At 50.2% G+C, this 14280-nt stretch overlaps 1 protein-coding gene across 1 annotated transcript in view; it reads left to right on the top strand.

Annotated features, from left to right (window-relative positions):
• Positions 1–14280, top strand: part of LOC149342741 (A disintegrin and metalloproteinase with thrombospondin motifs 7-like) — a 120771-nt gene that overhangs the window by 82307 nt on the left and 24184 nt on the right. The window contains exons 6-11 of the mRNA XM_089545214.1: positions 1160–1314; positions 3552–3701; positions 11422–11568; positions 12342–12486; positions 12873–12965; positions 13718–13863. Of these exons, the coding sequence (XP_089401340.1) occupies positions 1160–1314; positions 3552–3701; positions 11422–11568; positions 12342–12486; positions 12873–12965; positions 13718–13863 (836 nt within the window). The remainder of the gene's footprint in view (positions 1–1159; positions 1315–3551; positions 3702–11421; positions 11569–12341; positions 12487–12872; positions 12966–13717; positions 13864–14280) is intronic.

The raw sequence follows: 14280 nt of genomic DNA, 5'->3' as shown, positions 1-14280 counted from the left end.
GGGCTGAATCGAAGTCACCCCTAAAGCTACTTCATTCCTAGCCGCTTTCACTCCTGGAAAATCGAAATGAGCCTGAATAAGAAGAGAAAGACGGGAACGTGAAGAAATTGTTGTCGCCTTCCTCGCTTCTAAGAGACAGTGTTTTTTTTAGCGCGTTTTACTATACCTATGCAATGCATTTGTGAAATTTTAAAAGCTGGTTTCTTTTATTATTGAAACTAAGCCATACCGCGTTTACGCAACGCAGCAGCTGTTCTTTTTCAGTTGGCTTGTCAGCAGGAAACGATCTTTTTTTTTTTTTGGCTTAGCCGTATGTGGCGGGAGCTAAAAAAAGTAAAAAAGAAACAGGGTGTGAGTAGCTCGCTCAGATATTGCGTGCTAACCACGTTACCGGCGGCTTCTCGATACCCCGTTTCTTGTGAATCGCACTGCCGAACGGGCACTGAATTGCATCATCTGTAGGCGTCGCTTGTGAAGCTTAAACGAGATGTCCGGAACGATCGGTTCCGAAGACGTGCTCCGTATCTTCAATAGCGCGGCCTTTGGAGTTAGAACCTCTCGCAAAGCCTGCATGTAGTGCACACAACACGTATCGCGTAGAGTGGATAACCGATCCTGTCATACAGTGAATACCAATGGACGGAGAAAGTAGTCTGGGCGACAGATAATTGGATGGAGAGAAGTTTTAAAATCACCAGTAATTCGGCGGCCACGGCGGGCGCAGCTGGAAATTGAATTTGGGGTCGACGGTAGAAGCAGGCCTTTGTAGTGCAGTGTGCTTATCGACTGGGCTGTCTATGACGGAGGATATAACCAAGAAATTCTATACTTGTTCAGGGTGGCTTTGCTCGCCCCTTGCGTAGTATCGTCTCCGTTCGAGCGCAGACAGTGAACCAGTGAGAATAGACGTATTTCACCAAAAAAATAGGAAAACGAAACTATGTAAACGGGGAGTACACTTTAAGCAGAAAGGAGTAAAATGGGAGTAAGGTGTTTTAAGGGAGTGCGCTACAAGACAGTTTACTCCCCATTTTACTCCCATATAGGCACATTCGTGTTTCGAGTCTAGGTATATGGAGCCGAGGCTCAGTGCTTCCGTCGTTTGTCGCTCTGGTCAGCGCTCGTGGGAACCCGCGCCCCTCGGCGTACCACTTTGCAGGAGGAACCTCTGCCTTCGTCGGAAGAGCTGGATCAGCTTCGTGTGGACGAGTCGGCGGACGGGACGCTGAAGAGCTTCTGCCGGTGGCAGCGCTTCGTCAACCCGTCGGACGAGAGCCACCCCAACCACCACGACCTGGCCATCCTGGTCACCAGGCAAGTGCGCGCATCTCCCCCCCCCCCCCCCCCCCCCTCTTCCATTGGGCGCACACTCGCCGCGAGCGTGGGCGGCACACAGGCAAACGCTTAGCATTCGTGGTCCTCCTTGTGTTGCTCCAGCAGTATGCGAACCAACGCATTGTTTTTACTTGGGCATTGATTGCTTCGCAAGTACGAATTGTGTTTTTTTTGTGTGAACATCGAGTGGAGCCGGGCACCGGTGTGTTTTTTAATGGGCACACAGCTTTCCTAATGCCAGGTGCTTGGTTTTCTGTGGGGCGCAATGAGTGGGAAAAGGGTCCTTGACGAAACCGCCGCTTCGACAGGTAGCTGATTCATTCCGCCGTCGGGCATATTGAATTCACCTCTTGCGGTAAATTCCTGTCATGGCCACAGGATGCATGGTCCGCATTGTACCGTAAGCTCGATGCAGAAGTGCCGTAAATGTCGGTATACAGTCCGCGGGCTATACATGTATAAGATAAAACTTTGGGTTCGCGGGCTTTCTAAAGCTACAGACTATATAATGTTTTATTTTTCAGTATCGCCCAATATGACATCAAATGCCCAAAGCGATTCTATGCACCGGGCGCCGGCTCTGGATGCGAACAATCTTGGAAAAAAAATTTTTCTTTCAGTTAAAAATTAAGCCGTGGGAACTATGCATTAGGTGCGGACTGTAAACCGCTATTTACGGTAAAAATAAATTCAGCTGCCTAGAGCGTGCAAGGTGTACCCTTTCATACTTGTTCTTGCGTTGTTGTAGTTTGGAACTATCCTGGTTCTATCTTCTAGTTTGTATCTAGTTTGGAACTTGGAATTTAGTAAATGTTCTAGTTTGGATTTCAACGCGTTACCCAGTGCCTGGTTTCTAGCCACTGCCTTGACTGGTAGCTTCGGTGCTGCCTCACGCTCTGTCGCAGTCGCGGTGTGAAGATGTAGCGCCTGCCGGTTCTGGCGAAAGAGCCGGGTTCAGAGGGTTTTCCTCATGTAGTTTCGTTTTGTGTGTGCCCGGTACTCTGCGCTATTCGGTCATGAGGGCCACTGAGACGAAAACAGCGGCGGCTGCCACCTTTTTCAATCAGCAGCCACGAACCACCTACGCATGGAAGGCTCACTCTCTCTCTTTTTCGCTCTCTCGTTGCAGTTCAACCCTTCGTTTCAAAGTGTATGGGGTTTTAAATGGGGAGGAATATATATGTTCTCTGCCCACGTTTGACAGTCAAGCCGCTGTACCCCACTCCGTGATCTCAAGCGCCATAGCCGCGTAAGCCGACCACGGGAACAAAGGAATGTGACATCGTGGCGACAGACAAGCGGCGTTTAATTTATTGCTGCTATGAACAACAAAGCCGGCTAGCGACAGCCGAAGATAAGTTTCTCCGAAGGGCTACACTAGAGAGTCAAGGACGCCGGGCCAGGGCTGGGCGACGCCCATGCTCCAAGGCCGGATGGAGCGAGCTCACGAGATCCGTTCCTGCGTGGCTACATACCGCTCGCGAAGTTACCAAGCTTAGAATTACCGAAGCCCAATACCAAAGATGATCTTTCCGCTGCGCCGGCATGGTGCTCGCACCGTTCATGACGCTTGCTATGGCAGCACAGGCGCCCTCCCTTGCTAGCTAGCGTAGCTAAGGAAAGAAGGACGGGGACTGTTGCGGGAGGGTTGTATGGGGCGGACTCGACTCCAGGGGGAGTTCGCCTCGCGAGTCCCATCAAGTGAATCCACCTAGGAATCCCTCCTGCCTTTTCTTCTTTCACCTGGTGTTAGTAATTTTTTCATGCATATCGGTGCATGCAGAGATTGTTCTAGTGTACCCTCAGAATGACAAAACTCCGATCCGCTGCATTCAGGGTATGCTGTTGCGGTGCAACGCGTGAAGTAATAACAAGAATTGGTTTTTAGGAAAGGAAAGGAGCCGTTATTCTCTCACTGCTTTGTGTTGCGAGATTTTTTTAAAGAACATTTTAATTTCGCTACGCCTTCGCTTAATCGTTAGGAGACAATAATACAACACGGCTTCGGGAGACAGGAAAGCTGCTCAGCTTTAGAAATCCCTCCCATTCTGCTAAGAGCAAAAAGGTGCGGCGCAGGCTTGCGACCGTTCTTCAGTGCGTCAGTGCGGGGCTCCGTGTCTTCGGCGTAGACCTGCAGCAGAATCGCTCGAAAGTGTTTCGCCTTGTCGCCAGCGTGTTGGCGTTAAAAGAGAAACGTGCCCCGTGCTCTCTTGCAGATTCAACATGTGCGCTCCGGGCCTTGAGCTGTGCTCGACGCTGGGTCTGGCCGAGGTGGCCGGCATGTGCCAGCCACAGCGCAGCTGCAACGTCAACCAGGACTCGGGCCTCACGCTCGCCTACACCATCGCCCACGAGATCGGACACAAGTGAGTGACGGGAATACGCGTGGTTTTTGGGTGGGCATACAGATATCCTTTTCGAGGATGTTTTACGTAGCAGCAAGCAGGCCGTCACCAGATCGCCGTATAGCTCCGCGATGGTCGGATGTTTATGGGAATCCCCCAAGGTGGAATTACAGATCTATTCCACGTGCCTTGTGGGATTCCCATAAACATTTGACCAACACTGTTCCCACTTAGAGTTATTGATTCCTTCGCTGTCGCTCTACCATATGCTAGCCGTCCCGGTTAGCTCTACCTGTTGGTTGAGCGACTGCTCAGATAAAGGGGTGGTACTGGGTTCGAACCCCGGGCCAGGACGAATTTTTCTTTAGGCTGTGGCTAGAGTTCCGTCCAGACGGAACTACAATTTGCGCTAGAGTTCCGTCCGGACGGAACTACAATTTGCGCTAAAGTTCCGTCCAGACGGAACTGCTAATAGCTATTGGGTTCCGTGCAGATGGAGCTGTATCTGACACCATACAGTTCCGTCCAGCATTATCTGCCACAAGAGTTATGTCCAGACGGAATTAAAGTTGGTGTTAGGGATTGGGAACCCAGTTTGCTTGCAGACTTTTGCATACCCGTTTAAAAAAGTGGCAATCCTGTTCCGTCTAGTGTGTGACAGCGCTTCTAGCGTCGACTGAACCGAAATAAAAGCAATAAAAGCGTGTAGCAACTAATGTTTGTACACTTTATGACGGCATGCGCTAGGCGTATAGTCTAGACAGTAAGGACATTAGACAGTTTTAGTTATGTGTACGTAGAACCTTCACTAACGTAAACGTGAGCAGTCTACGTAGCGTACGCTCGTGCTTTCGTACTTTTTTACCGCTTCGTACTGTTTTAGCTACACGTACGGGACGCAAACTGTGTACACCTGCCATAGAACCTAAAAAATGCGCTAGCATGTTGTGCCGCGCCATCTAGTACAGATAAAGAAAACTAATTTTCTTTCACACTCGTTGCTATGACGACCACGAACGCTTCTGCGTCAGGCTTAGGAGCTGCTGAAATGGATTTCTAACTGGAAAACAAAAGCTAGTTCTCACCTAGACCTTCATGAGAGAGCAAGAATGGGCCAACTGAAGGCAAATACAGCAGTTTACAGCACGATACCACGTCGAGGGATTAGCGACGAAGCTGTTATCGTTGTGAAGCGGGCGGGCAGGGCGCCGCCATTTTGCCAACGCCACGTACGCAAGCAACGTGAAGACCGCAACGCAATGATCCGAATCTCGCGTACGTCCGTGCGACTCACGCAGACACTTCACGTTCTGCGAATGCGCACTGGTGACCCGTAAGCGCTCTACGTACGTGAAGCTTCTACCTAAGTGAAACTAAAACTCTCTACTGTATGGACAGAACTCTAGCTGCATTAAATATACCGTCTGGACGGAACTGCAGCGGCGGCAAATGTTCCGTCTGGACGGAACGCTAGACACTCCGTTTTCTTTAACTACGAGGTTTCTGTTGGAAGAGATAGAGAATCGTTTGTACAGATAGAGCATCGAGTACGAGGTTGCAATCACTGTACGAAAGAACAGCAGTGCGACAATAATGTCGAAAAAGAAAAAAAAAACTACTGTAAATTGGTGCGTAGTTCTTGTCGAAGTGGTGTGTTCGATATACCGGAACTCGCGAAATAGTTCGATATATCGATAACTTTGTATGCAATAAATGACAATAGATAATTTTATCTGTAGCTTAGAAGCAAGAATACATTGCCAAACGCAAGTGACGTGCTTCATGCAGTAACGTGCCGCCCTGCCTGCGTGCTGTGCTGACAGAGAATCGAAAGCTAGGCGTTGCTAGCCCTAACCTGCTTCGCATCGAAGTCGCAGCACATGATGCTGTGGAGCTAGCCACATATCAAGAAATTGTTACCAAGGCACTATAACACTATACCACTTGTTACCAAGACACTATAGATAGAATAATGTAATTAAAGCTAAGGTACAGTAAGTTTTCGCAACGCCTTCGGCAGCGAAGCATGCTAGGCGAAGACCGCGCGGCGCTAAGCTTCAGTTAGGTTAGCTTCACCGCAGTGAAGCCGCCTCCGCCGTGAAGCCGCCGCCGCCGTGAAGCCGCCGTGATGTCTCGTCACGTGGTTTCACAGGGCTGGAGCTGCCAGCAGGTGCCGAAGGCTGCGCAGCCGACCCGTCCTCATGCACGGAGAGAAATTGAAGAGCGCCATTAGGAGAAGCGCCACTTGCAGGGGCTTGACACGCCTTTCAATATCGTATGTTCTGCTCAACACGAGTTCGATAAACGCGAACAGCACCACTATACTTGTGCATGACATTTTAAAGGGGATGTCCTGACCCTTCGATATAAACAAGTATTCGACATATGCGAGTTCGATATATCCGGGCTCTATAAACTATTGACTCATTGTGCTGCCTACATTGCGGCTAAACCGAGATGTGCGGTCTACGAGCGCTACTGTCCGCCAATTGTGGCGGCTCGAGTGGCGTTCCACAGTTAACGCATTGCTTTTAAGCGTTACAAGAAAACGCAAAAGGGACGTGAGTGGCGTCCTGCATGGATGCGTTGAAATCCAGTGTTTGTCGGTTTCGCGAGCCGTTTTCACCTGCCGGGCGCCCCCTTTCTTTAGAGCCAAGGCTATGGGCGGAGCTATATGTCACTCTTGGAGGGAGGGGTCCAATTCGCACCGCTCATCCTGCATGTTTCCGCGCCTGATAACTTGCTCCTTCGACAACTGTGTCGCGTGCTGTCCACTCTGCTCTCCGACCGCTTCTTAGGCACGTGAATTTCGCTGTGCGTGACCTCGAAGCACGTACTGAAGGTTCCGGAGAGACTCGACGCTCCGTAAGCAGTTTCGCTTCTAGTGGACGTGAGCGCAGTGTCAAGAGGAGCATTAGAAATCGTATGGACATCTTTTTTTCGCATATTGGCGAAGTTTTGTTCGTAGCGAAAGTTTTGTTCACGCGACCTCCACTCTGTATGACTTAAGGGGCACTGAACTGAAAGCTAACGTCGACGATGAATTCGCTAATTTTTTCTTGCGTGTTAAAACAGTGCGTGATTATAGCGCTGTCCGTACCAGAAAGTGGGGCCCCTCTAATCAGGTGGTGCGAGTTGCGGATTTCACTTCAGTACCGACAGACAGACGCGGTGTCACGACACAAAGTGCACATATGAACCCGGCAGAAGCCACTGCGATTTCGCTTTTGTAGCGAAAGCTGCAATAGGCTAGCAGAAGCGCATTTCGCGGTGCCTGCCAAAGGCCACTACTACGCATGCGCCGTTGCTATGGCAACCAGTACGATGGCTGCCATGGTGCCGCAGCGCCGCAGCCGCTTCGCCGCACTGCGCATGCGCAGAGTCGCGCCGCGCAGCTGGGACATAAGCCGGAAGAGATGCGCTCGCTCCTCAGACGCGCACCATGGAAGAAGGCGGCCGTCACGGCAGCAGTACAGGCTGCGTGAAATTGAGTCTTCCGATCCAGAAGTCGTTGCATGGCACAAGACCGACCGACAGCGTGAAAACCAAGCGAGAAAGGCTAAGCGGTCGGCCGAGACGCCCGAAGAACGAGAGGAACGTCTCGCGAAGAGACGCCGCCAAGCTGCTGAACGACAACGACGGCGTGTCGCTACCGAAATGTCAGTAGACGAAACTGCTTTCGCTACGTATATCCTGGCCTAGCTGAGCTAAGCCACTGCCAATTTTTTCCCTACAGAACACGCTTAAATGCGCGACTCATTAGCGTACCTTCGGCCAACTTGGACGTTCTGAATTTGTGACGAAGTTAATTTAACCATTTCACTGAGAAAATATTACCCATTTGGAGAAAAATTTTCAAATCTTCAAAATTGTCCCGGGAACGGGCCAAAATTACATGGAAAAACAAATTAGCCTCCGAGATGATAATTATGGGATTTTTGTCACTTCCTGATGCGGCATCGCTTTCAGGGTTTCAGGGTTATGTTTTGCTCATTTATGTCACATAAAGTTGTTATGCAAGCAAATAAGTAGATGACCGGCTTTCTAAATCGCTCGTGTGTGCAAGGAGAGAAAAAAAAAACGACTAAAAGACACACTCGCTGGGCTCCTATGAACTCAGGTTGCTTTCTGTGCTTTCGATGTTCTAGTGGTTGTAAGGGCGTGACCCTTCAAGTCACGACCCCCAACACCTCTCCCTATGATTTAATAAATGTTTTCACCACCACCACCACCAGTTGATTTGGTGGAGGATTCGTAGCGCACTGCCATCGTAGCGCACTGCCGCTTTTGGACGGTAGACGGACGACACACATGGAACATGTGAAATTTAACTTTATCAAACACGATGGTACAGACAACACGTGCTTGCAAAAGTAACGAACACTTATTTAACACTCAGCTACCAAAGCTGACTGAAGACTTAGCCGCCAAAGCTGACACTACATTACACTCAGCTACCAAAGCTAACGACGGCTTCCCGAAAGTCGGGGCTCGTCTTTCTTCGGTCGACGAAACCTGATCGAGGACCGCCTGAAGCCACGCAACACGCTGTTTTATAACCACGAGCGAAACTCCAAGAAGCGAGCTGAGGCGGCACTGAGAGAGATGACGATAATGAAAACATTTAATGAGGAAAAAAGCGGAGGGGAATTAGGGGAAGGTGGTCGGGTCCTCATTCCAGGATTCCGTTGACAAAGGTCTTCGTCCGTGCTCTTTCGACGAGGGCTCGTTGGTCGGCGAGGTCCGAGCCGGACAGAAGGGCAGCCTCCCATCCTTCCCACGTTGGCTGTTCTGTTTAATATGTATAGTGAAACCAATGCAGTCAGCGTGAAGCTGCCCATCTCTCCCCCAGGTCTTCCCGGTTGTGCTCGAACTTTGGCTGCTGAGCCAAAGTACCCGGATTCGAACCGCGGCCACGTTTCGATGAAGGCGAAATGCAAAATGCACCCGTGTGCTGTGCGATGTCAGTGCACGTTAAAGGTCTCAGGGTGGTCCGAATTATTCCCGAGTTATCAACTGTGGCACCTCTTTCTTCTTTCACTCCCACCTTCCTCCCTTGCCCCATGGCGGGGTTTAGGTGTCCACCGAGAAGTGAGTTTTTGAAAAAACCTTCAGTTCTACGAATCCGCAAGCGGTAGCGCCAAATGTACTTCGCTTTTACACAGTTTTCTCGCTTATAAAAGAGAACCCGAACCGCGCCGTAAGGGAAGGGAGGAAGGTGGGAGTGCAAGAAGAAAGAGATAAAGAGGTGCCGTAGTGGTGGTCTCCGGAATAATTTCGACCACCTGGGTATCTTTAACGCGCACTGACATCGCACAGCACACGGGCGCCTGTGCGTTTCTCCTGCATCGAAACGCGGCCGCCTTGGCCGGGTTCGAACCCGCAAACTCTGGCTCAGTAGCCGAGCGCCCTAAGCACTGCGCCTCCGTGGCGGGTAGTGCAATAATTTCGAGCACTTGGAGATATTTAACGTGCTCCGGCATCGCACGAGGCGTTAGACACGCACTGCGTGAACAGGATGTTCACCTGATCGCGGGGAAGAGCTGCGCGAGGTCAGCAGCAGAATGTAACCAATAAACAGCTCTCGCTGTCATCGCAGCTGTCGAAACTGCCGTCTCTGGACATCCTACGTTACCGCAAGAAGCAGCTTGAAAACGGTGGTATCGCAACTCGCCATAGTACTCCCGCATACTGCATGCACTCTTGCTCACCTGCAGTTTGAGCATGTTGTCAGCGTCGCGACACTTCGCCTTGAGTCTCTGTCACCGGTAGAGTATTGCACTGACTCTGTCCTGACCGAGGACAGGGGCCGCGACGTCGCTGTCATCGGCAGTCGCGTTGCGACTGTTGAAAGCGTTGACGTCTCTTCGCTGCCAGCGTGCTGATCATTTGTCATGTTTGACAGGGGCGTCTACTAGCCAGTGTGGTGCACTATATGAGGACTGGCTTGCAGCCTAAATGCTAGGAACGTGTGGTTCTACTCAAAGCATCATGGACAAAGCTTGACCCTCTTACGCGTGTCATCGCTGTTTTTTTTTTTTAAATCTTGCGAAAGAGGGCAGTTATTTTTTATTTTTGCTAAAGCTTTTGGTTCCGTTTCTTGCTGGCTTTTTTTCTGATGGAGATCAGATCGTGTAGCATAGTAAGCACTTAAATTAGCTCGCTGATAATCGGCTTTCGTGATATTTTCACAGTGGTCCGGTACGAACGTGGTGACAGTAAAGTAAGTGATGTGAAGGACGCTGGTGTTTGTGTCGGTCATGTGTAAAAATATATTCACAAACTTTTACGCGCCATAGCTACAACTAAAACACGAGGCACGTGGTGGCGGAGGCGTTCGAATTATTTCCGAGCACTGAAAGTTCGCTAACGAGCTCCAAAGTTTCGCCACAGAGACGACGCTTTTGCATTTCGCTTTTCCCGAAACGCGGTTGCCGCGACAGGGATCGAGTCCAGAGACTTATGCTGAACAGCAGAACGCTGTAGTCGATGAAACGCCGCGGCAGGCTTGTTAGTCACGTTCCATTGGATACTATCTGGACAGTTAAATGTTTCACCATGGATGTTATTTTCCTTGACTAATTTTCATTGTACTAAGTTGACCTTCATATTTACTTTAGTGATTATCGTATCAACGTCCGCTCCCGCCTTTTTTTCTACTTCTTTCCCGCTTATACTGATCGCTAACGGCACTCTTCGTGTCATGTCACTCGTCGCGTTTATCTTCATATTGTCTAACCCTTAATACAGCTTTGTTCCAAAGATATGTCGAAAGTAATCCGACTTACCGTGCAGCTGCACTGCTTGTCAAACGCTTAGTGGTGGTGAATAAAACTGTTTGACAAAACCGCGGCGTAGTGCAAAAAGACTTGCCTCGGAAAGCGGATATTCTCTTAAAATGCAGTTTACTACAGACCGAGATACGCTTTTTTTTTCCTCCCGTTTCCAGTCTGGCCTCCCCAGTATGCTATAGCCGTTATCGACTGCATAGTTTCTGGAACCACTGAATCAACTTGTTCGAGTCCTGCGTACTGTTGATAATAGGCGCTTGTAGTTTGTCTGTCTGCACAAACAATAGTTTGCATACCCTGTACAGCTAATCAGCGAAACTTTGAAGGTTCCAAAGTTGGTGGCAGAGGCCCACAGAGAAGGCTATCCTTTATCACCAGGGACGAGAAAAGAAAGACGACATGGCCGCTACCACTTCTGTAACGTCGTGCTGGACCATCATGCTGATCAATCAGCAATTAGCCGAATTCTCTGTATTATTTTGAAAATGTGAAAGCGGCGGTAATGGCGGCGTGCGAAATAGAATCCTGAGCATCTTGTTGGGAAAAACTACTCGACTAAGTGGCAAATGTTAAGCTCAATGATAGTTGGGAAGCTATTCAAGCAGAACGATGTAGCCTAGCTTGTAACATTTATATTTCGCGAGTACTTTTTCGCGCTGACCCCGACTCTCCTATTTCAGGTCTCTTAGACAATGCAACTGGAGGACAATGTGAAGACATGAGTGATTTACGTGACGTTATCATAACGCACCACCGGGGACAAGCGACTGAGAGTAACAAGACTACTTACACGCTGTGTGTCACTTTCCTGCGTGTCCTTTGTCTCCGCTGCTGCTCTACTCTAGCGTCAAGATGCTCCACCGGGGAGCCCGAAAGTCTATTGTAGTTTATTCAGATCTCTGTCACTGCTGACTCACTGGATGGCTTTGACAGCGTGTTATTCTGCGCAGCTTCGGCATGAGCCACGACGGGCCGCACAACGGATGCCAGGCGCCGGCGGGTCTTCGGCAGCACGTGATGGCACCCCACCTCAGCTCGGACCCGTCGCCGCTCGTCTGGTCCAATTGTAGTCGAGAAGAGATCACCCGCTTCCTAGAGTGAGTGCGGCCTCTGCGCTAATCTCTCTCTCTCTCTGTCTTTGGCGGCTGCACGGTTCGGCTGCCGGTTGATTGGCCACCCTGTATAACATTTGCATGAAGATTGTAAAAGCGATATTTTATTAATGCACACAAAAAAGAAGTGAACAAAGGTTGACGGGGAGCCTCAGTCTGCTGGTCAACGTTTCGACAAGGGAAGTTGTCTTCGTATTCTTGTCGAAAAGTTGGCTAGCAGACTGAAGCTTCTCATTTCGTTGTTCCTTTTGTTTTGTGCTGTCGAGAATCCCATCTTCCTGCATTCTCTATATCTGTAGCGCACCGCGGTCTGATAATAGTGTCTCTGGCACTCATATCTTCCGCATTAATCTGAAGCTCCTAAGATGATGCTGTACCAACTGACTGAGGGCCAGTTACCTGTGCCGTTTGTTCAAACGCCGACTGTTCGCCACAACTTTTGTGTGCAGACCTGCGATTTTAGTTATTGTGGTGCACGTAAAGTGCACGTAAATTGCACTTTACGTACGTCGTTACAGGGAAATAAATAGCAGCTACGTCGTAAAATTGACGTCGGTACGACTCGTGAAATAAAATTCTCGTATTTGTCGATTCTTATCTACTGATGGGCGTTTGGTGGTTTGATGGGCGTAAAGTGCACGTAAAGTGCACTTTACGGGCACGTAAAGTGCGGGCACGGATCAGGCACTAAATTCAGTGGATGACCGCTGCTCCTTTCCGCGTCACTGTGCCGACTTGCGGTAATTCGTGCGTCGCAGCCGCGACTGGGGCAGCTGCCTGGACGACGAGCCGCTGGCGCACCAATTCACCTTCCCGCTGCTTCCTCCGGGCGCCATGTACGACGCCGACCACCAGTGCCGGCTGCAGTACGGCCCCGCCGCCCAGCACTGCGCCGGCATCGAGGTGAGCGGGCTCCTTCTCTCTCCTTCTCTCTCCTCCTCCCCTGTCCTCTCTTCTTCCTTGTCACTTGTCCCCACTGCGTGTCGCTGATTTCATGCTGGCCGAGCGTCTGCAATGCGTGGTATGCACTTGATCCATGTCACTCGGAGGACAGCTACAGGCTTTTCTGCAAAACACGTGAATGTTGCAGGCAAAGCACGCTTTACAGTAAGCGTGAAAAAGTAACGAGTTAGTTCGAGGAGGAGGGCTGACAACTGCTTTATGCTTAATCGTTTTACTGGAAACTAAAACACCAGTCTTAGAGTAAAATGACCCATGCTGTGCCCGCCTTCGCGTCTCCCCGAGTGCGTGCGTTCGTGTGGCTTGACTCCGGGTGTGTCCCGTGCCAGGAAGTGTGCCGGACGCTGTGGTGCCGCCTGGGCAACAAGTGCGTCACAAAGATGGAGCCCGCCGCCCAGGGGACCGTCTGCGACAAGAACAAGGTACGGTCTGTTGGCTGCTCTTGTTGTGTGGCAATTCAGCCTTTGGGCAAGAGCGCAATCTTCTTAAAAGTTGAAAAATGGAGGATAACTGGACGGCTATAACTGCCTACCTTGCGACCACTGGCGTCGCAAGGCCCCCTGCTCTGTGGGATGTCAGTGCATGTTAAGAGCACCCCAGGTGGTCTAAATTATTCTGGAGACCTCCTCGACGGCACCTGGCATTATTTCTTTCACTCTCTCTTTCGTCCCTTCCCTCACGGCGTGGTTGAGGTGTCCACCGGAAAGTGAGACAGTTACTGCCCCTCTCCTTTCCTGAAACCAATTTATTTTTTCAATTTCGGTACCCCGGAGAGGAGGATCGAGAAAGCAGACCGAGAAGACGACGCCACTTTTTAAATTGTCGGTGTTTAATGAAAAATCCCGCAATATGGGGTAACAGGAGACGGAAATAACGCTAACTTTTGACACCCCACTCGAGCTGACAGATATCGCATCCTGTGTCAGATATGCTACCGTTGGTATAGCCAGCTAAAGAAAATATTGCTTAAAACGAAGGTTTTGTCAGTTACCTTACCACTACGCGCAAACATAACAGCGCTTTTATGGAAATGATTTGTTCAGAGTGCACTTGCAACCTGGGGGTGTGGCAGATACCGCTTATTTATCATTGCCCGCTGTCACTTGATCCCTACATTATCGTCTCACCCGTGCCTCTCTCTGTCTCTGTTGTGCGTGTCCGGTGGTGCATTCAGTGGTGCTACCTGGGCGAATGCACCGAGATGGGTGAGCGGCCGGAGGCCATCGACGGCCACTGGGGTCCCTGGTCCAACTGGTCCGAGTGCTCGCGCAGCTGCGGAGGCGGCGTCATGGTCTCCGAGAGGCACTGCGACCACCCCAGGTACGCGGTGCAATGTTGGCTTCTTCGCGTGCTGCCACGGGGAAATATGCTGCCTAAATGCTGCAGGTGGTGTTCGTGCATTGTGTCCTTAGTGTCCTTAGTGTCCCATCAATGGAAGATGTTCGGGCGTTCTTGCTGAATCTTTATTTTACTCTGGATGAGTCGTTGTTCTGGCTGGAAATATTTCCTCCAGGTAGTTGAAAGTGCAGTATCATTCCGGCTGTTCTCTTATTAGCTCTATCTATCTGAAGGAAAGTTTCATCCATAGACGCGTTCAAAAAAATCACCTCTGCACTGGCGCTGTGGCGGGAACGCTGAGCAGTACCGGGTGATGCAGAAATGTTTTGTCGAATTGAGCTTCGTACGACATTATCCTACAGCGTGAATGAAGTGCTTTGTCAGTGTTGGTTGTACTGC

The sequence above is a fragment of the Amblyomma mixtum genome, chromosome 5, assembly GCF_055824585.1.
Source record: "Amblyomma mixtum isolate Tamu chromosome 5, ASM5582458v1, whole genome shotgun sequence".
In the NCBI taxonomy this organism is placed as follows: Eukaryota; Metazoa; Arthropoda; class Arachnida; order Ixodida; family Ixodidae; genus Amblyomma; species Amblyomma mixtum.
This window is presented reverse-complemented; position numbering and strand designations above follow the sequence as displayed.